This window comes from Aquarana catesbeiana, linkage group LG06 (genome assembly GCF_042186555.1).
Source record: "Aquarana catesbeiana isolate 2022-GZ linkage group LG06, ASM4218655v1, whole genome shotgun sequence".
NCBI classification, from domain to species: Eukaryota; Metazoa; Chordata; class Amphibia; order Anura; family Ranidae; genus Aquarana; species Aquarana catesbeiana.
Window position 1 is genome coordinate 71669001 of NC_133329.1, and position 22526 is coordinate 71691526.

Below are 22526 nucleotides of genomic sequence, written 5' to 3' on the forward strand. Positions count from 1 at the left end.
CTCAGCTCAAGTCCCGATCACATGATCAGATCTTTTGCTGTCACATGGCTAAAAACATCAATGTGAAAATAAACAATAATAATGGCAAACACTAGATGGCAGCACTAAAGTGAAATAGTGCTAGCAAGTGGTGATAAACCAAAACAGAAAATAAGCATTACTGAACTTATTTTCTGTTTTGGTTTATCACCACTTGCTAGCACTATTTCACTTTAGTGCTGCCATCTAGTGTTTGCCATTATTATTGTTTATTTTCACATTGATGTTTTTAGCCATGTGACAGCACCAGATCCGATCATGTGATCGGGACTTGAGCTGAGGAGATTCGGTTTCCGTGACTACCCTCTCCCATCCTGTGCACCTTTTGGTGGTTGTTGATTGGCTCAGGGAGCCGGGACACCGCCCCTTCACCCCACATCACATGACCAGGAAGTGATGCATTACCAGGAAGTGATGTCCACTATTGTTTGCCATGCGGTGGGGAGGTCTCCAGGCGTCAGTCTCACTATTAGACTGCGCTATTGGGTCCTACACTCACCGGCTGTTTTATTCATGATTCTGATTGGTCTAGTGATCAACAGGATCCAGTTCCTGATTACTTGACCTTTGTAGCTCCACTGTGATTGGCTATAGGGGTTATCTTATTGGATTAGATATTTATATATAGGAGCAGCGTGAAGGGGGAAGGTCATGCCCCTGTTGAAGACCCTCTTGGTCGAAACGCGTCGGGCGATCTCCCCTTCCTTACGCTGCTTAGATTTTATTTCAATTGTGATCACTTCTATCCATTTTTTGTATGGCATTTTTAGAAATAAAAATCCCTGGTTTATCTGCACTATGCAGAAGCTTTTTACTTTTTATTTGCATATTATCCCGATGCAAGAAACTGCCTTCCAGTAGCCCTACTTCCATCACGGGGTCTGGATCAAATCTGTCCCCAGCTTCTCCTTGGAACACATCCTTGAGGTCTATTGGCTGATATCCAGTCGGCGGCCCTTCCTGATGTTTCTTCACCCCACCAGAGAAGTCGAGAAGTGAGACAGAGGTTCCACCGTTCCGGATATCGTTTCCCAGCCTAGGTTTGGCTCCATGCACCATTGACTCCATGTCATACGACAGTGGAGTCCACGTCATCTGGTAAGAGTACCCATCTTATCTTACTTCCTGATGTTTTCATTCTGATGCCCCATATCGAGATGTTGGTTTACAGCTACGGAAGTTCTGTACCCCGTTGTTGACTCACAGTCACAGATCCACACCGTGCACCATTGACTTTAATTTCCAGTCTCATATCATTTTTTGGTCCATACCAGTTCCTCTTATTAATTTGAGTTTGGAATCATCCATTTACCATATGTGGACACTTTATACTGTGTTTGTTCATTTCACTTCACTTATGGTTTTTGCACATATGCTTTACTGTTCAGTACAGCATCTCTTACTTAATTGTTTCACTACACCCTAACTTCCCAATATTTCTTAGCGCTGCATTTTTTCCCAGTTACCAGTTATTGTTTGTTACAATGTATGCAGCTGCTGGCTCACATAAATTTTTTTAATTTTTTTTTTTTTTTGCTATTAGAGCGCAGTGTTTTCATATTCTCTTGAAGTGATGACATGCCAGACAACTCACAGGCTATTGCATTGTAAGGAGAGCAGATTTTAAACAATATCTTCAACCAGGAGGAGCACCAAGCCAAATGGTAAAAGAGCTCAAAAGAGATCACATAAACCCACCAACACATTTTGGGAGACAAACACCTCCCTTTTCATCAAGGCTTGAAATCAAGTCAGAGCGTAAGTGGACCCCAAAACAGGTTTTACTAAACTGATCTCTTTTAGTTAGAATTGGATAAATCAGAAGAATCGGTGCAAAGGTTTGTCAGCGATAGTGGTAGTAGTACTAAGCAATAGTGATATTCAACCACTACCGCTGGCACACCTTTGCACTGATTCTCCTTATCTACCTAATTCTAACTGCCAGAAAACGGTTTACTAAAGTTTGTTTTTAAGTCCACTAAAGCTTGATTTCAAACCCTAATTAAGGGGAGAAAAATTAAGGGGAGACACATTGGCCATTTTACATGATCTTTCTGTGAACCATTAAAGCATTTTGGACTCTTTACCATTTGGTTTGGTGCTCCACCTGTTCACCTATACATTCAATGACAATCTGGGTACCCATTAGGCTCCATTCATATATCAATTTATTGGCGTTTTGTAAGCTTATTTGCAGCTTTTAACAAGCTTTTTCTAAAGCGTATTACAAGTGTTATACAGCTTCAGGTGTTTTTGCTTAGCCAATAGAAAGCACTAGGGGGAGGAGAGGGAGAGCAAATTAGGGGTGGAGAGCGGCTATTTGAGCAGAAAATGCTCGTAAAACGCTCAAGTCAGGCATTTCTATTGGAGTCTATGGGGCCAAAAACACTTGTAATCTGTCAAAAATTAAGCTTGTGTACTTTTTTGAGCTTCAGGCAACAGAACGCTCAGATGTGAACAGGGGCAATTAAAATGAATGGGATTTGACTTGTTAAGCATTTTAGAGCTACAAGCTTTAAGCAGAAAATCACTCAGATGTGAACGGGTAAGAGAGTAGCCTTGTTTGTGAGTTGCTTCATCAGAGCCAGTGAGCCTGCTGAATGAGTATGTTTTCTTCACTACTTTGATCAAATAAGTTGAAGTTGGAGAGTCTTTTGGAATTATCTTTTCAGAGGATTTGGACAATGTCATCCTTTTACTAACATCATCACCTGCAAACGTAATAGATCACAAGTAGATACGTTTACCCAGCAGGTGAATGGGCACAGTAGAATGACTTTGATTCAGGGAAACCATTCAGATCATCACTAGTGTTTGATGGTCCTGGTCACACTCATCTACTCTGGAACAGTTCTAACCCTGTAGATCAGTATTTCCTTTACTGTCCCTCCCATGTTCTTGCAATGATTGTTAGTTGCCTAGTTGGGTTGTGAGAACCAAGGACTAAGGGGAAGGTCAATATATTTTAGAGTGTTATCAAGTTACTGTGTTGTTCTACATCTCTTCAGGTAAATAAGGGCCAACCGTGTTCCCTTAGAAAGTAATATTCTCCTCCATCATTACCTCCACACCCACTGCTATTTCACACATGCATGCTAGCACACACACACACACACACACACACACACTTCAATCCAATGCCTAACAATGATTTAGTTCTATAAATTAGGAAACAAATGGTTTATATTTAACAAATATGTTTTTGTCCAGCTTCTCTCAGAAACCAGGATCCTATACAATGGTCTCTTATAAATAGAGAAGCTGTCCTGTGTCTCCGTCTGCATAAATTTTATCCAAAATATATAGAAATTAAATGGACCTGCAGTTGTGGACGATTTATGACATCAAAGGATGATTATGAGATTAATTCCAACTCAACATTTAATTTGACAAGTAATTGCAGAGTTCCTCTGGAACACATGACACATCCAAATCCTACAACCAAGGTGACCTGGAAGCATGATACTATGACTGATCCCGAGACCAGAGAAGTGTGTTTAGGAGATACAGGTAAATACTGATATATGTGATGACATTTATCTCACTTCTTATGCCATGCCACATTCGGTCACAAGGGTAGAAGTGCTGTATCATCAAGAGCCAATAAGGAGACCACATCACATGGTTATGGAGTACAAACAAACTTTTGAAAAGGATGAAACCAGCCTGGAGAAAGTAGAGTCTATAGCTAGGAAAATTCATCCAAGTTTTCCAATTGTTTTTTTTTTTTTTTTACCCCATCCCACCCAAAAGTCTCTTTCTGCCACTTACTGTAAAAAAAACCCACATACCATATTTATCGGCATATAACATGCGCTGGCGTACAACATGCACCCCGATTTAAGAGGGAAGTTTCAGGGAAAAAAGTTTTTTTCAAATAAACCACTTTGAAGCAAAATAATGGTCAGTGCCAATCAATGCAGCCTGATTAGTGCCCATCTGCAGCCTCTGTGCCCATCTGCAGCCTGATCTACGCCATTCCAATGCAGCCTGATACCCATCTGCAGCCTCTATGCCCATCTGCAGGCTGATCTGCGCCCATCCAATGCAGCCTGATGCCCATCTGCAGCCTCTATGCTTATCTGCAGCCTGATCCGCACCCATCCAATGCAGCCTGATGCCTATTCACAGCTCACCATCTCTCATGCAGTGCAGAGGAGACGAGCACCACTGGAATCACCGAGCCGTCATCTTCTGTTTACAGTACTCGGCTCTCACACACACACATCCCGCCTCCGCCATCGCCATTGGACCAGCTCCTGTGATTGACAGAACACTGGTCCAATGCCGGTGGCGGAGGCGGGACATGTGTGTGACATCAGAGCCGAGTAAACAAGACATGACGGCTCAGTGATTCCGGCGGCGCTCGTGAACAAACAATGACGGCTCAGTGATTCCAGCGGTGGCGGCGCTCTTCCCCCTCCTTCTCCGAGGTACACTGTCGGCGTATAACACGCACCCCTGATTTTCCCCATATTTTCAGGGGGAAAAAGTGTGTGTTATACGCCGATAAATACGGTATGTACAAACTGATGGTATACAGCAGTGGTTCTCAACCTCAATTCTCAAGTACCCCCACAGGCCATGTTTGCAGGTTTTCCTTTATCTTGCACAGGTGCTTTAAATTAGCGTCAATTGCTTGGTATTTTGGACAGCTATTTTATCTAAGAGAAATTCCCAAAACATGTTTTTTTGGGGGTAATTGAGGACTGAGGTTGAGAACCATTGGTATACTGGACAGGGCATGCCTCTAGAGTCCACAGTAAACTAACAGTCCAAAATTAAAGTTAACTTGGAGAAAAGCAGCACTAGAACACAGCTCCTTAGAGACATGAAGGAATCTCTGCAGCAACAAGAAAAAAACAAACAAGGGCACCACTCTGGGTGCAGCATTAACCACTATGTGCCCGCACTATAGCCGAAAGATGCCTACAGCGCGGTGCTCAATTGCCGGGAGGGCGTCCCTGGATGTCCTCCTGTTTACTTTCTCTCTGCGCGCCTCCACGGGCGCACATTGGGGAAATTCTGTGTTGGCCATGTCCCTTGGACACAGCCAATCATAGATTGTGCTAAATGGCCAATCACAGCGGCCATTTAACACTTGATCGGAGCTTCCCATGAGAAATGATCTCAAGTGTAAACATATGAGATCATCTCTCATGGCCGGCTCTCCCTCCTCACACAGAGACCGCGTGCGCGGAGGGAGAGCGACCTGTGCTGTAGATCTGTGAGTGTCAACCCTTTAGGAGTGATTACAGTGAAAACACAGTAACATCAGAGCCCAAATAGTGCCCATACAGTGCCACATCAGTGCCATTGGTGCTACGGTGCTCATCACTGTTAGTGTCACAGTGCCATCTGTCATCAGTGCCATCTATCAGTCATCAGTGCCATCTGTCATCAGTGCCATCAGTCATCAGTGCCACCTGTCAATGTCATCAGTGCCACATCAGTGCCACATCAGTGCCATGTGTCATCTGTGCCACATCAGTGCCACGTTTTATCAGTGCCACGTTTTATCAGTGCCACATATCAGTGCCATCTGTCACCAGTGCCACATATTAGTGCCATCTGTCAGGGGTCATTGGGGGGTATTTGTAGTTTCCTGGCTTGTTCGGGTCGCAAGAAATGAGTACATTAGGTGTGCTAAATTTTTTATGATTTGCACCACAGCTTGTAGACTCTATAACTTTCACACAGACCAAATAATATCCACTAATTTGGGTTATTTTTACCAAAGATATGTAGCAGTATAAATTGTGGCCAAAATTTATGAAGAAATATTAATAATTTGCAAAATTTTATCACAGAAAAGAAGAAAAATGATTTTTTTTTTTCAAAATTTTCGGTCTTTTTTCATTTATAGCGCAAAAAATAAAAAACCCAGAGGTGATCAAACACCACCAAAAAAAAAGCTCTATTTGTATGAAAAAAAAGGACAAAAAATTAATTTGGGTACAGTATTACATGACTGAGTAATTGTCATTCAAAGTGTGAGAGCACCGAAAGCTGAAAATTGGTCTGGTCAGAAGGGGGGTTTAAGTGCCCAGTAGGCAAGTGGTTAAAAACATAGGATATTTATTAAAACAGCATAATTGGCAACTCACATTAGTCAAGGAGGAAAGCGTTTAACACATCGTAACAGATCAGTCTAGTCTAGGACATTAAGGGGGATGATTCTTTCTTACTTACTGTAAAAATACTATTTTACACACCTTGTTCCTGCAGCTCCTTAGCCAGTCCACTGTGGCCACCAGTTCTTCCTTGCCATCAGGGGGTGATTCTTACTCATGGATAGCATGGTACTCATGTAATGATATTCAGAAGTACTGTGAGCCCAGGCTGGAGTCAGAGGGCGTGTCCATGACAGCCTGACCGCACAGGAAGTGGGTTAAACGATGGCGGGCATCATTCAGACAGATTAGTGGCATCTAGTGGTGGAGAAGTCTTACTGCATTTTTTTTTTTTAAAAGGAAGAAAGGAAGTGGGGTGTTAGGCATTTTAAAGAAATTATAATTCTTGGAGCATAGAAATTGGTTTATGGTTACAATTAGGCTAAAATGGAAATACCTATTTTACAGACATCCACATTTACTAGCTAACATATAGAGAATAGAACAATATGTCACATAGATCACAAAGGGGTGTATTTATGAAAATATTGTATAGTTGTGTATCCATCAAGCAACAAACAGCGACCTGTGTGAGTCCAGTAACAGCAGGCTCTGATGTAGAGTTGACCTCAGTGTGGAGCTGGGTTGCCTCCCTTCAGCCTGCAGTGAGTAATTCAAACTTCATGCTGAACAACCATCGGACATCACTGGCCACAATGTGAGCGGTTCTTGCAAGATGGGGCTGCATTCAAGGCACTTTTATGTACTGAAATATGTCAGTGCAACCATTGTTGACTTTAATACTTTGATCATTAAAGGTTTAACTGTGCAAGGCGAGTACTTCTGTTTTTCTCTTGTTTATTTTTTATTCATCCATCAAAACTGCATGTTCTCAGACTATATTCTCTGCAGATTGAATGTGTGAATAGGCAAAATACTGCATTATGCCCCGTACACACGATCGGAAATGCCGCCAGAAAAAGACAGATGAGAGCTTTTGGTCGGAAAATGCGACCGTGTGTATGCTCCATCGGACTTTTGCTGGCGGCATTTCTGCCAGCAAAAGATTGAGAGCAGGTTCTCTATTTTTCGGTCGGAAAAAGTTTCTATCCGAAAATGCGTTCGTCTGTAGCAATTCCGACACACAAAATTCTTACGCATGCTCGGAAACAATTAGACGCATACTCGGAAGCATTGAACTTCATTTTCTCGGCTCGTCGTAGTGTTGTACGTCACCGCGTTCTTGACGGTCGAGAGTTCAGAGAATTTTTGTGTGACCGTGTGTAAGCAAGCCAAGCTTGAGCGGAATTCCGTTGGAAAAATCTTGGATGGAAATTACACTCGTGTGTGTACGGGGCATAAGAGTCACTGGATGGCACTCACTACCATAGAAAAAAAAAAGTATGCTCTTCAGCTCCATCTAATGGCTACAATTTGGTATTCTACCCATTCACACATTCGATCTGCAGAGCATATAGCAAGAGAACATTTGAAGTTGCCCCATTTACATGCAGCTTCAATGGATAAACTGCTATGCTTTTTTCATAAATACACCTCATAGTCTCTTGCTCCTTGGGGTATTGTAGGTGTTATGAAGGCCTAGAGTCTGGTATATTTAACCAAACAATCCAGCCATGGTTAAAATAAAATGCTGCTTAAATAAATCCCACACCACTCATAAATAAAATGATGTACTCTAATATCTTACATTGTGTGATAGCATGCTAATAGCCTAGTGAGCACACAAAAGAAAATCAATAGTATGTTCTTGAAATGTACATGCTGTATTTTTTTTTTCCTTGTCAAAAGAAGTTTATTGAATATACAATGTTATAAAGATACATAAAGTAAGTTTACAAGGATCTATAAAGTAAGCTTATTGTTTTACAGTAGGGTTTATATAGGTAAATATCATGAAATTTCAAATATTAAACATCGGGTTCACGTAAACCTAAATTAAAGATATATATAATTTCCTTAGTTACTTTTGTAGGTATTTAAATGATTTATACCTACTATGCATATTGTTTACAAGTAGAGTGTATATAGGTCAAATAAATTCTGATAATGAGCTTTAATCGTAAGGTGGAGAAAAGGAAAGAGAAAGAAGAAAAAGGGTTGAAAGGTAGAGGTATGGTCCACAAGGTTGTCCCGCTCGTCAGTTTATTATTCTTTTTAGTTCTCTTTGAAGCCTTAGAATGGGTGTCTCTGTAAGTCATTTAATCTGTTACCATGGCAACAGGACAGAGTCATTGAAGTTTGACAGGAACTGTTGTTTTATCCAAGGATGCCAAAGTTTTTCAAATTTTGGAATTTGATTTTGATCGATGGCTACCATCTTAGCATGGGACATTGTATTATTCATTCTGTGAATTGTTTCTGCTAGTACCAATGTAGGAGATTTCCATGCCTTGGCCACTGTTTGTTTTGCAGCCGTTATTAGTTGGATCATAAGTTTGAATTGAGAGAGTGTTAACCATTCCGGTTTTAGATTAAGTAAAGTTAAATATGGATCTGGTTTTATTATTTTTTAAAATATTTTAGAAGCAATCACGAAGACTTCCTTCCAGAACGTTTGGATTACCGGGCACGTCCACCATATGTGTAAATACGTGCCTATTTCTGGGCATCCTCGAAAACAAAGAGCTGAGGTATTAGGTGAATATTTTGCCACTCTAGCGGGTACAAGGTACCAGCGAGTTAGGACTTTATAATTTGTCTCCAGTGCTAAGATGTTGGGTGAAGATGACTTAGATGTGAGCCATATGTTAGACCAGTCCGTGTCTTCTAAAGTTCGTCCCAGGTCCTCCTCCCACCTCTGAACGTAAGAGGGTCTATTAAGATTTGCTACTCCATATAATTGATTATAAAGTGATGAAATTGTACCTTTAGCAAATGGATCTTTTGTACAGATTGATTCAAAAATGGATAATTGGGATAATGGTGTATCCCCCTTTAGGAATGGTGTATAGAAATTTTTGATTTGGAGATATCTAAATATCTCAGAGTTTGGTAGATCATATTTTTCTCTAAGCGATGGGAATGAAAGGAATGATTTAGATGCTATGAAGTCATTTAGTGTCTGAATGCCTGATGTTGTCCAAGCTTTAAAAGAATTTGGGTAGATCCATGCCAGATAAAAGGCCGGATTTCTGATAAAAGAAAGGAGAGGATTGTGTGGAGATTGTAACTGATATTTGGTTTTTAGTTTATCCCAGAGAGATAAGAAGTGTTTAGTTATGGGATTATGAATTTTAAAGCGGTCTTTAGGATCAAGCCATAATAAATTTGATATTAATAGAGGGTCATTTTCTGAAGCCTCTATAAATACCCATAATGAGATTTCCTGTTTTGCATGGTATTTGGACAGACTGGCCAAATGTGCTGCTCTGTAGTAGTTAGTAAAATTAGGGTATCCCAGGCCTCCTTTATTTTTGGGAAGATGTAGTGTGTGTATAGGTATACGTGGTTTAGAAGAGCCCCATATAAACGAAGTTGCTCTTTTTTGTACTATTCTCAAAAAATAGGAAGGAATTGGAATAGGGAGGACTCTGAATAGATAAAGCAATTTGGGTACAATAGTCATTTTGATTGCATTAATCTTCCCTATCCAGGATAAATGAAGTTGCGAGCATTGTTTTATTAGATTTGTGATCTGTCTTAATACAGGAGGATAATTGGTTGAGAATAAGTCAGAATGAGATGCTGTTAAATGAATTCCAAGATATGGGATTGATTTTTCTACCCATGTGAATGGGAGTGCAGCCCTAGCCGGGATCAATTCCATGTTTGTGAGTGAAATATTAAGCACTAGGCATTTCTTAGGATTAATCATAAGGCCGGATAGGGCTGCAAATCCATCAAGAGCTGGTATTAAGTTAGGACCAGAGACCTGTGGTGATGATAGAAAAAGTAATATATCGTCTGCAAATATACATAATTTGTGTGTAATACCTCCTACTTTAATGCCAGTTATAGTTTGGTTTGTTCTGATGTATTGGGCCATGGGTTCGAGTATAAGGGCAAATAATAAGGGAGATAATGGGCAACCCTGTCGGGTACCTCTTTCGATATTAAAGGCATCAGATTTGTATCCAGCATATTTTATATAGGCTTTGAGTTTATTATATAATGCTTTGATCCATGTTAAAAAGTGGGGTCCAAAACCCCATTTTTGTAATGAATATTGCATATATTGCCAGGATACTGTGTCAAATGCCCTCTTAATATCGAGAGATAGAAAATATAAAGGGATTTTCCGTTTTTTAGCAATATGTGCCAATAACACTGCCCTGCGTATATTATCGCCTGCCTGTCTATTTGGCATGAAGCCTACTTGATCTCTATGTATTAATTTTCCTATAATGCTATTGAGGCGTTTTGCTATTATTTTTGCTAATAATTTAATATCGAGGTTTAACAGAGAGATAGGCCGATAATTCACACAGGAAGTATCATAAGAAAGGGGTTTTGGGATCATACAAACAATTGCCATTAGTGTTTCTTGCCGAAAAGAATGTCCATCTAGAAGTTTGTTAAAAGTTTCAGTGAGAATGGGAGAGAGTATTTCTGAGAATGTTTTATAGTATAAAGCCGAGTAGCCGTCTGGGCCTGGTCTTTTGTTAAGTATTAGGTCTTTTATGGCGTTAGCAACTTCATCTATAGTTATAGGCTCATCCAAACTGCTTTTTTGATTCTGAGATAACTCAGGTAAGGTTATTTTTGAGAAGAAGGATTCAGCCTCTGTAGGATTAAATTCATTGTTTGTCTTGTATAAAGTTGCGAGATGTGAGTGAAATTTATGGACTATTTTAACTGGATTACAAGTGTAAACATTTTTTGATAATTTCAAACGTATTGGTTTGAAAGATTTGTTAGTTGAATTTCATGCCCGAGCCAAATATGTACCTGGTTTGTTTGTATTCATGTAGAAATTGTGTTTGGAGCGTTTGAGGGATTTATCAACTGACTGAGTGAGTGAGAAATAGATTCTCAGTGAGAAATAGATATTCCAATCTAGATTTTTCCAGATGAGATTTTGTACTCTGAGATGGATTATCTTGAAATGATATGTAGGCTGCATTAAAATTGAGTTCTAGTTTTTTTGCTAGATTTTTGCATTCCCGTTTAAATAGTGCCATTTGTCTTTGTATTGTACCACGCAAGACAGGCTTATGAGCTTCCCACAGTGTTATTGGGGAGATGTCTGTTGTATTATTAATTGATATGTATTCCTTTAAAGCTTGTTCAATGGCCATCTGATGTAGTGGGTGTTTGAGCATTATGTCCGGTAAGTACCACGTTGGGTCATGCGCTTTTGGTATGGCTGAGGCTATAGTAGTGTATACTGCATTATGGTCAGACCACGGAATCGGAATTATATCTGATGCAATAATTTCTGGTATCATTCCTATTGTTAGAAAAATATGATCTATTCTGGTGAAGGTTTGATGAGGGTGCGAGAAATAAGTGAATTTCTTTTTCATTGGGTTACTTTCTCTCCATGAATCTACCAGATTGTATTTGGAAAGAAGTTGAGAAAAAGGTAATCTAGAGGTTATTTTGGATGGTGTAAAAGGTGATTTATCTAGAAATGGGAGGAGGACCTGGTTCGAATCCCCACACATTATCACTGTTCCTATTTTGTGTGTATTAATCACTTGTAATATATGTGAGAGGAATGGTGTAGGTTGTTTGTTAGGAGCGTAGTAGGAAATCACCGTGATTGCTGTATCCATTATATAACCCATGAGTATCAGGTATCTACCTTCTGGGTCTTTAATTTCTGATGATAAGGTGAATGGTGTGGATCGGTGAAATGCAATTAGAGTTCCCCTTTGTTTGGTACAGGCAGAAGCCGTGTAAATTTGTTGATAAAAAGGAGAAATATATTTTGGAGTAGACTCTTTGGTGAAGTGTGTTTCTTGGAGGCATACTATGTGAGCCTTCTTGTTATGGAAAGTACGGAAGGCTTTGGTCCTTTTTTGAGGGACATTTATTCCCTGAACATTCAGGGAAAGTATATTCAGTGGTGCCATGGCAACAGATCAAATAGTTTTGACTTACTTTTTGTTATGCAGAGCTGACTGCGCAGATCAACCTGTGTGGACTGAAGAGATGAATAGATAGAAAAGAAACCAGTGAATTCTGGAGTAAAGAGTAAACAAAAAACATATGAGATTAGATGATACATTGTATAAATTATTTTTTGCAAGTAATCACAATTTACCCGTGAAAGAGAATAAATATCTCTCTCAGGGGAATAAGTGCCTTCGTCACACTCCCACATAATATGGTTGGGAGAATGAGGAGGGCTAATGGGGGTACACGGATCTTCCGCTTACAGGAGAGAAGTGCTATGTCAAAAGACATCAAAATGATGTTTCATTAATTGGAGTGCAGAATATAGTTTTTGTTGAAATTATTTATTCCAGGGTGGTTGTATATGGTTAGTCTTGCCCTAGGCTAAATGATTCAGTTAGAAAGGTACTGTTAATAATTTTGGTATTGATGAAGATAGTTTGAATTATTTTGGGATTTTAACCCTTTTAGAGTAAACAATTACATATTTTATTCATATGTAACTGTTTAGATATGTTAACTCATAAAATTGAGGTTGTATTGCTTCAGATTAGAATAAAAAAAAACATAATTCTAGGAACTAGTTAGGTAATAATATATTTGTTTTAAGAAAAGAAAGAAAAAGCTTCCATTACTTCTGGATTATTGAACATATTTGTCCTAAAAAGTAATAAATCTATTGTTATTACCTGATAATATATAACTGAACAAGAATTTCCTTATTTCACTTATATATTCTAAGGCTATATGAATCAGAAGTAATAAGAAATATAACTGGAATGTAACATGATCCCACACAGTGTGTGACTATCAGAATGCAGTTACATTCAGTTATAAATACAGGTTTTTTATAGAGAACCATCTCTTAGTATAATAAATGAAGAGATATTAGGAATTAGGATGTCAGTCCATTGAATCTTCTTGGTCCATAGATGATGTGGCATAACGGCCTCTTTTGTGAGAATGATGATTCCCATTTTGTTCTGAAATTTTCTGGGTGCTGCCTGAAGGTGAAGATGATGTCATTCTTCTGCGTGTGGGAGAGTTGCTGCTTGTGGGTTCTGTCAGATTTAATTTTAAAAGGGTTTGTTGTAGTTCATCTGCTGATCTGCTTCTGTAAATTGTACCTTGGTGGTTAAATCTGACTGAAAAGGGGAAGCCCCATTGATGCATAATGTTGTGGCGTTGCAGTTCCATTAGTTGGGGTTTCATGGATCGTCTTTTAGTAATAGTAAGTTGGGATAGGTCAGCAAAAATTTGATAATTGTGTCCTTGAAAATTAAGTTCCTTTTTTTCTCTTGCAGCAATTAGTATTTGTTCTTTCGTTCTGTAATAATGAAATTTTGTGATTATATCATGTGGGGGTCCATCTTTCTTTTTGGCTGTGAGGGCTCTGTGTACTCTGTCCAGTTCTAAACATTCAATAGGGATATCTGGCTTTAGTTCTTGTAATAGAGCAGTAATAGTAGATTGCAGGTCTGTCACAGTTTCAGGTATTCCCCTTATGCGCAAGTTTGAACGTCTGGCTCTATTTTCGTAATCTTCGAGCTTAGTTTGAAGTATTAAATTCTCTTCTTTTAATTGTTCCAATTCTGTTATATTTACTTGGGTTGTAACTTCAATTTCATCCATTTTTATTTCTAAGGCTGCGGTGCGGTTTCCCAGCTCTCTTATTTCTTTGGTTAGGCTTTTTGTTATTTGGTCTGAGGTTTGTTTTAAAGCCTTATGAAGCATCTTTTCAAATTGTAATAATATTACTGGGGATGCTGAGGAGGCTTGTGGAGAAGTTTGTGAGAGGATTTGTTCTGTATCTGACTCAAATGGAGAGTCTTGCTGTAACATTTTCTGTCTGTGAGAGCGCCCTGATGCTGTATCTTGTGAGGTGACTGGAGCTGCTTTAGTTGCAGTGAGTGCCTGTGAGCTCTTTGTGAGGTGATTTTTATTTCTGCCACGGTTTCCTCCCAGTACCATATTTCCTGCCCAAACTTTCACAGTTTGTTCCCTGGGGCAAAAAGGTTCAAATGGATACCTTTTGAGCCTGCAGGCTCCGTTTTGTCCTTCTCTTCTCTCCTCAGCGGTGCGGAGCTCTAACAATGCATGTCTGCTCCGCTAGGCTCCGCCCATCTCCCCCCCGCTGTATTTTTTTTTTAAACATTTTCAGTTTGTATTCACAGTTTTAAAACCCATCCAGGGGTCACATTCAGATTATGCACCAGTCCAACAATTCATTTTCACCACTATTACCTTTTTATTTTTTGAAGAGTAAGTTTGAATTTGGGCATTTGTGGTTATGTTGGTTAATTCTCTGATATTTCTGGATCTCTTATTATTTTCAGATTTTCCGTGGCGTCCTGAAGTTACAGAACTCTCCAATCCAGTTCTGTTATTTGGTCGGCCGGTGACAGTGCAGTGTGAGATCTCTAATTTCTTCCCCAATAATCTGACTGTGACGTGGTTTGTGAAGGAGAGAGGAAGTCAGGAATATGTCCTGGTGGATCTGAGGAAACCCTACAAGTCCGTGATCTCCCAGCTACAATACTCTGATTCTGGATACTCCTGTACCGCCTCTCTACAGTTTAACCCATCTTTCTCCTCTCACCATGGGGTTATGTTCATGTGTAAAGTAGAACATCCCAGTCTGGAACATTCTATAGAGAGGATCACCAAACCACTATTTATACCATGTAAGTCTGTGTTTTATTCAAGTCTGAACTCCAGTCAGCTATAAACAACATAAGGCTGGGTTTGCACTGCTGTATGACCCCAAAGCCGTGCAACTTGCTTGCGACTTCAGTTCAACTTTCATGCAACTTTGAGGATTTGCAACTTTTTTTTTTTAATCTCTTTTTTAATTTTCCAAAAAAATATATATTACAACATGTATTTTCAATCTCCAACTTTATTCACACTCGCAGGAGCTTTCAAATAACATTTATTAATAGTAGTTGTAACAGATAAAAAAACATTCATTCTTCCCCTTAAACCCTTGTGTTGATGGTGTGGTTTGCTGTACCCCTTCGTTTTTCTATCCAGCATCTCGTTATTTTCTTTCTTACTATTCCAGCTGTTCACTGCTTAGGTTGCCCAGAGTCCGTTGTAGGTTCTACTATCCAGCTTGCCCAAACTCCCTCATACTTTTCCTCACATCCTCTATTAGAATACAGTAAAACCTTGGTTTGACAGTAACTTGGTTTGAGATCGTTTTGCAAGACAAGCAAAAAAATGTTTAACAAATTTTGACTTGATATACAAGCGATGTCTTGATATACAAGTAGCCTCACATCACAACTTAGTATAAAAGAGAAGAGAGGCCCCTCTAAGTGTAGCAATATGGTTACATTTAATGAAGGTACAACATTTACCAACTCACATGGTTGATGATTAACCAATTTAAGACCGGACCTCTTTTTTAGATGTGTTGTTTACAAGTTAAAAACTGTTTTTTTTTTTCTAGAAAATTACTTAGAACCCCCAAACATTATACATTTTTTTCTAACACCCTAGAGAATAAAATGGCGGTCGTTGCAATACTTTCTGTAACACTGTATTTGCACAGCGGTCTTACAAGCGCACTTTTTTTTAAAAAAATACAATTTTTTGAAATAAAAAATAAGACAACAGTAAAGTTAGCCCAATTTTTTTTTATATTGTGAAAGATAATGCTACCCCGAGTAAATTGATACCCAACATGTCACGCTTAAAAATTGCGCTCACTCGTGGAATGGCGACAAACATTTACCCTTAATAATCTCCATAGGCGACAGTTAAAAAATTCTATCGGTTGCATGTTTTGCGTTACTGAGGAGGTCTAGGGCTAGAATTATTGCTCTCGCCCTAGTGATCGTGGCGATACCTCACACGTGTGGTTTGAACACTGTTTTTATATGTGGGCGCTACTCATGTATGCGTTAGCTTCTGCACGCAAGCTTGGCGGGATGGGGTGCGTTTAAAAAAAAAAAATTTCTTCTTATTTATTTTACCTTTTATTTCTTATTTTTACACTGTTTTAAAAAAAAAAAATTGTGTCACTTTTATTCCTATTACAAGGAATGTAAACATCGCCTGTATCAAAAAAAAGCATGAAAGGACCTCTTAAATATGAGATCTGGGGTCAAAAAGACCTCAGATCTCATATTTACACTAAAATGCAATAAAATTAAATAATTAAATAAAAATTTTGTCTTTTTAAAAAATGAAAAAAAAAAAATGGCCCTTTAAGAGCTATGGGCGGAAGTGACGTTTTGACCTAGCTTCCGCCCTGCAGTGTCATGGAGACGGGTGGGGGCCATCTTCCCCTCACTTATCTCCATGTCAGGCCACAGGAAGGATCCAATCACCTCCACCGCTGCCGACGGCTCCGGTAAGCGGCGGAGGGCACCGGATTGCAGAGGGAGGGGGGGCCCTCTCCCGCTGCCGATAAAAGTGATCTTGCGACGAATCCACCGCAGAGACCACATTTATCCTATAATGGACCGCCGGCCAAACACAGGGATACCAGGGTTATGGCAGCTAGCCGCTGCCATAATAACGATACCCATCCTCAAATTAGGGACATACATCAGCGTGCGGCGGTCCGGAAGTGGTTAAAAGAGGCACATCTAAGTATGGAGGCATCTGGGGTAAAGCTGTCCACATAGACCGTCCTCCTCACCACCATCATCGTCGTCCCTTTGTATTACAAGCATGTATCTGGAAGGAACTATGCTTGCAATCCAAGGTTTTACTGTATGTTTCTCTATACAATGGCAAGCTTTTGAAAATATCTAGTGAATGAGGATTTGAAATTTTTGCCAATCATAACAATACGGAGTGTGACACATATCAATGAACTTGCATTTTTTTTTTAACCGTTCTGTGATCGAAAAGCTCTCCCAATCCTCATGGTAGAGTATTGCTATTTATAACCATACCTGGTCCCGCTTGCCTTTATAGGTCGGGTCCCTTGTATCAAAAATTGCAGGATGCCCACATACAAGTCGCATGAGTTGTTCATTGCTCAGAGCACAGAACACAGCTGCACAATGTTCTTGCTAAGTGGACAATGTACTTTGGGAGGTGACAATGCTTGGGAGGAGATTTTGAGCTGCAGGGATGGGCTGGGCCACACAGCAGAAAATGGAATAGGGGTGGAGTATAGGGTTAAAGTCGTAGCCAAAGACGCAAAGATAAGACAAAGAAATGACTATCTTGCGACTTTTGAGGTTATAACATTGCAGTCAATGGCAATCAGTAGTGCAGGAACTATTTTTTTTTTTGTCACTGCAGCTTGAGTCGTAGCAATTAAGATGGCACCCACTGAAATTAATATGTGTTGACTGTGTCTGTGTCCCACGTTGCAGCAAGTCTAATGAGAAATCACAGAAGTGTGAACCAGGGCTAATACAACTCTGTATACATTACATCACTAGATGTATTTTATTATTAATTACAAGCAGTTTAGGTACCTGAGTGTGACTTGGTATCAGCCTCTTGCAGTTACTGTACAGTTCCCAAATATGTAGGAAATTTCTTCTTCTTCTGGATATAGATAAGAGGGATTAGAACGCTTGTCAGGTCTTTATTACTGTGTTACTATTACGGAAATTCACTCTCTCTGTTTGTCTTGTTTACTGTTATCACTGAGAGCGAAAGTGAAGGAAAATCCAAAATTCTGGGTTGTCTCCAGAACAGTAATATAGTGGAAATCTTCCAATGAGGACATTGGGGACAATAGGAATACTAGTTCTGATGACCCCGGTACAGGGATTATCTCACTTTGGAGGGACTTCCTCTCACTCCCTGTTTTGGCTATAGACAAGAAGTGGAGGGAGATCCCCTCAATGGGACACAGATAGAAAAAATAACAGACAGAGGTTATAACACCCCCTCCCCTCAACTATATTCACACTTAAAAAAAAAAAGTTTTGCAATTAGTTCTACAACACACTTTAATGTATACATTTAACTGTTTCCTGAGAATTCTGCTTTAAACTTTATGAAACTTATTCTAATAATCCCTTGGATTTCACCCAGAAATCTGACATCCATACCCCGTTTCCCCGAAAATAAGACCTAGCGTGATTGTCAGTGATGGCTGCAATATAAGCCCTACCCTCCAAATAAGCCCTACCTTGTTTCCCCGAAAACAAGCCCTACCCTGAAAATAAGACCTACAAGGACTTTCACTAAGGCTTATTTGGGGGGTAGGGCTTATATTGCAGCCATCACCGACAATGATGGGCTCACATGATGTAGCTGCAGTTTGTAGTGTCATGGCTGATCAGTTCCATTATGTCCATATATTCATTCACCTAGCTTGTCCCTGTTTGCAAAAGGGGCAAGACAGCTTATTGTTCTGGGTATACAACGTCCAGTCCATTGCCTTTACTTCTGTGTTGCATTACAAATATGTAAGGGCTAATGTGATGAAAACACATCTCCTCTAGCATGGTGATCTCCCTGTGAATGTTCTGCCTGTTTGTGGCTGTGTCAGATAAAATTACCGCACCTGCACTAGTTCTAGACCGAGAGACCCAGAGATTGTGGGATTTGTAGTTTCTTCAAAGGAAGTGTCAGCTCTTAAACTCCAGACAGAGGTCATGCATTAATCTGTACAGTGGCATGCCTCATGTCAAATGAAAAAAACAAACTGCTGACACTAAAATGTAAAGATTACTTTACTCTAGGTTGTGTATTCAGGGCAACAAATGCCACAATGACACTATATGATCAATGCATATCTTATGCTGGTAAAGAACACAAGGTGCAAATAAGAAGGTTTATAATGCATTTAAAATGGTTGTAAACCCACAAAAAAAACCTGCAAGACAAAAGGCATAATGAGCTAGTATGCATAGCATACTAGCTCATTATGAAATACTTACCTTAGATTGAAGCCCCCACAGCGTTCCCGGCACACTGCTCTGCCCGGCAACATGTCTCCCAGAGTTATTGCCAGGTATCACGGGCTCCGGTGCTGTAATTGGCTGGAGCCGTGATGACGTAACTCCCGCACTGGCGCGTGGGAGCCGCCGGTAACGACACATCAGCTGAAGTACGACGATGACGTTGGCTTATGCTGATACAGGGGATATCTCCTAAACTGTGCAGGTTTAGGAGATATCCACGGTAGCTACAGGTAAGCCTTAATATAGGCTTACCTGTAGTGAAAAGTGGTCTGTAAGGGTTTACAACCACTTTAACCCCTTGCCGACCAGCCGCCGCAGTTGTACTGCGGCAGGTTGGCTCCCCTGGGTGAACCAACGTAGCTGTACGTCGGTTCTCCTTTCGACCACTAGGGGGCACGTGTGCACCACTGGAGGCGTGACACCGCAGTGCCAGTGCGATGACCACCGGGCATCCGCAATCGCTCCACACAGAGACAGAACGGAGATCTGTCAATGTAAACAGACAGATCTCCGTGCTGTCAGGGGTGAGGAGAATGATTTGTTGTTCATACTAAGTATGAACAATGATCAGTCTCCTCACCCAGGCAGTCCCATCCCCCACAGTTAGAATCACTCCCTAGGGAACATAGTTAATCCCTTGATCGCCCCCTAGTGTTAACCCCTTCCCTGCCAGTGACATTTACACAGTAATCAGTGCATTTTTATAGCACTGATCGCAGTATAAAGGCCAATGGTCCCAAAAATGTGTCAAAAGTGTCCGATCTCTCTGCCATAATGTCGCAGTCCCAATAAAAATAGCTGATCACCGCCATTACTAGTAAACAAAATTATAATAATAAAAATGCCATAAATCTTTCCCCTATTTTGTAGATGCTATAACTTTTGCGCAAACCAATCAATATACGCTTATTGCGATTTTTATTACCAAAAATATGAGGAAAAATACATATCGGCCTAAACTGAGGAAAAAATTTGCTTTTAAAAGAAAAAATTGGGGGTATTTATTATAGCAAAAAAGTACAAAATATTGTGGTTTTTTTTTTCAAAATTGGCGCTCTTATTTTGTTTATAGCGCAGAAAATAAAAACCACAGAGATGATCAAATACCACCAAAAGAAAGCTCTATTTGTAGGAAAAAAAGGACATCAATTTTGTTTGGGTACAACGTCGCAGGACCGCGCAATTGTCAGTTAAAGCGACGCAGTGCCGTATCACAAAAAATGGCCTGGTCGTAGAGCAGCCAAATCTTCAGGGCTGAAGTGGTTAAAGACATCACTAGTTGTTGCACAATTCACATCATATTGTACTTTTTATACTACTACATGATTATAGGCTATTTTTGTTGATTCCATTTCAAGTTATAGTTACATTTCATTTCCAAGTACCTGATTCTGGTTTTGTTGATTTTCAGCGGCCCCGGTGGTAACAGATTCAGTGAAATTAAATCCATGTGAACCTGAGGAGGTGCTCTGCTCTGTGCGCCTGGAGAAGTTCTTTCCCAAGAACATTAATCTTACATGGACATTTGGAGAAAACGAATACAGTCTATACACACCTAAGAAAACTCTTCTAGTAGACGATGAAGTGGAAACATTCGGTGTTATCAGTGAGTGCAAAATTCCCTGGAGACAGCTGAAATTTCCTGTACGGGTCACCTGGGAACACGAGTCTATGGCAGAACCTCAATCTACAGAGCTACTTGGACCAGGTAATGACCACAGAACTCAAGGTAAAAATGTGCCATCAGTAACACAAGGGATTATTTATTTATTACAGGAACTTATATAGCACCATCAATTTATGTAGCGCTTTACATATATTATACATTCACATCAGTCCCTGAGCTTACAATCTAAGGTCCCTAACTCACATTCATACACATACTAGGGCCAATTTACACAAGAGCCAATTAACCTACCAGCATGTCTTTGGAGTGTGGGAGGAAACCCTTTCAGGTACAGGGAGAACTTGCCAACTCCATGCAGATAGTATAATGGTTGGGATTCAAAGCAGTGAACCTAGTGCATCTACGTGGTAGTGCTAGTCACTGTGCTGCCCATTATCTTTTCAAGAGCAATACAAATCACAAGAGTAATATAGAAAAAATAAGGGAGCTTACAAGAGGATGTAAAACACCAGAAACATTAATGTATTAGAGGATGTCATACAAGTTATGAAACTATGTAACAAGGGCACATATTACAAAGGACGGCAATCTTCAAAGCCCCCCCCCCAAAGTGTTACTAAACCCACAACCTGCAGTCACTATATCTGGTCTCCCACAATACACAGAACATGGAAATGCAATTATTTTAGTAAATATAAACTGATAAATACCTTTTCTCATCAGCAATATATAGCAGTCTTGTGACTTCTATCAGTTCCTAGTAAAGCTTGTAGGTGGAGTTTTCATTTTCCCCTGATCCTCTGTCTGGACACTGCTGATTGGCCCTGTGCTGATCACATGCACTCTCCCAAGAAAAAAAACAACTCCCTGGCAATACACACCAAACTGAGCGTGTGCAGCCCATCCACTGGCTTTGTAAATATCAGGTTATTTTTTTGAGACAGTGGAACAAGAGGAGGATCAGAGGAGACAGGATCAAACAGCCTTTATACACAATGCAAAGGATTAACCCCTTAGGTTCCACAATGAGTATAACAATCATGCTTTACTGCATATACAGACTGATTTTACTGATGTGGTGTCAGAATGTTTATACTGAAAAATTAAAACAGTATTGTATTTATGAAATTATGAAAATATCTGTGTTTTTAGGGAGATTTTAACATTTTTCCACAAATACAACCAATTAATTCAAGTTCATTTATCCATGCTATTTTGAAGACAAGAGATAACAACAATATGCTTAAAATATATATATTTTATTAACTAAAAATTCAGTGTAAAATAATATCAGGTATATTAGGTGATAATACAAAATTTAACATATACCTTCAAATATCAAATATATGGGGTTAATACAGATAATAATGTTTTACCACAAGTTCTTATTACACAATGTCATATGTCACCATTTTAAAGATAACTTGGTAACTCTTAGTGAATAGATTTCCGTAGCCCTACAGACTTATGTAAACAGCTAGGTATTGATTTTAGCACTGTGATTCCTTCTCAGAACAAACAGACCTTCTACCTTAAATATATTTTACAGTATATTGACAATTTTGTTAACCATATACAAACTTGGTCATTTTAACCAAGATTCATTTTAAATTTAGAATGAATCTATGGTTCAACACATACTATAACTAATCCAATCGTAATACTTTGAAGTCAGTTTTGTTGAGATAACAAAATATTTATCTCTCGTTTAAAAGGAAGAAGAACTTGTACTGGAGTTAGAATTCAACTCACTCCCAAAACTGACACTACCAACATTGA

General features: G+C 39.5%; 1 protein-coding gene across 2 annotated transcripts in view; it reads left to right on the forward strand.

Annotated features, from left to right (window-relative positions):
- LOC141148597 (uncharacterized) overlaps positions 1–22526 on the forward strand; it is a 406627-nt gene that overhangs the window by 350342 nt on the left and 33759 nt on the right. For both annotated transcript variants that reach the window (XM_073636195.1, XM_073636194.1), the window contains exons 15-16: positions 14570–14917; positions 20532–20828. In XM_073636195.1, the coding sequence (XP_073492296.1) occupies positions 14570–14917; positions 20532–20828 (645 nt within the window). The remainder of the gene's footprint in view (positions 1–14569; positions 14918–20531; positions 20829–22526) is intronic.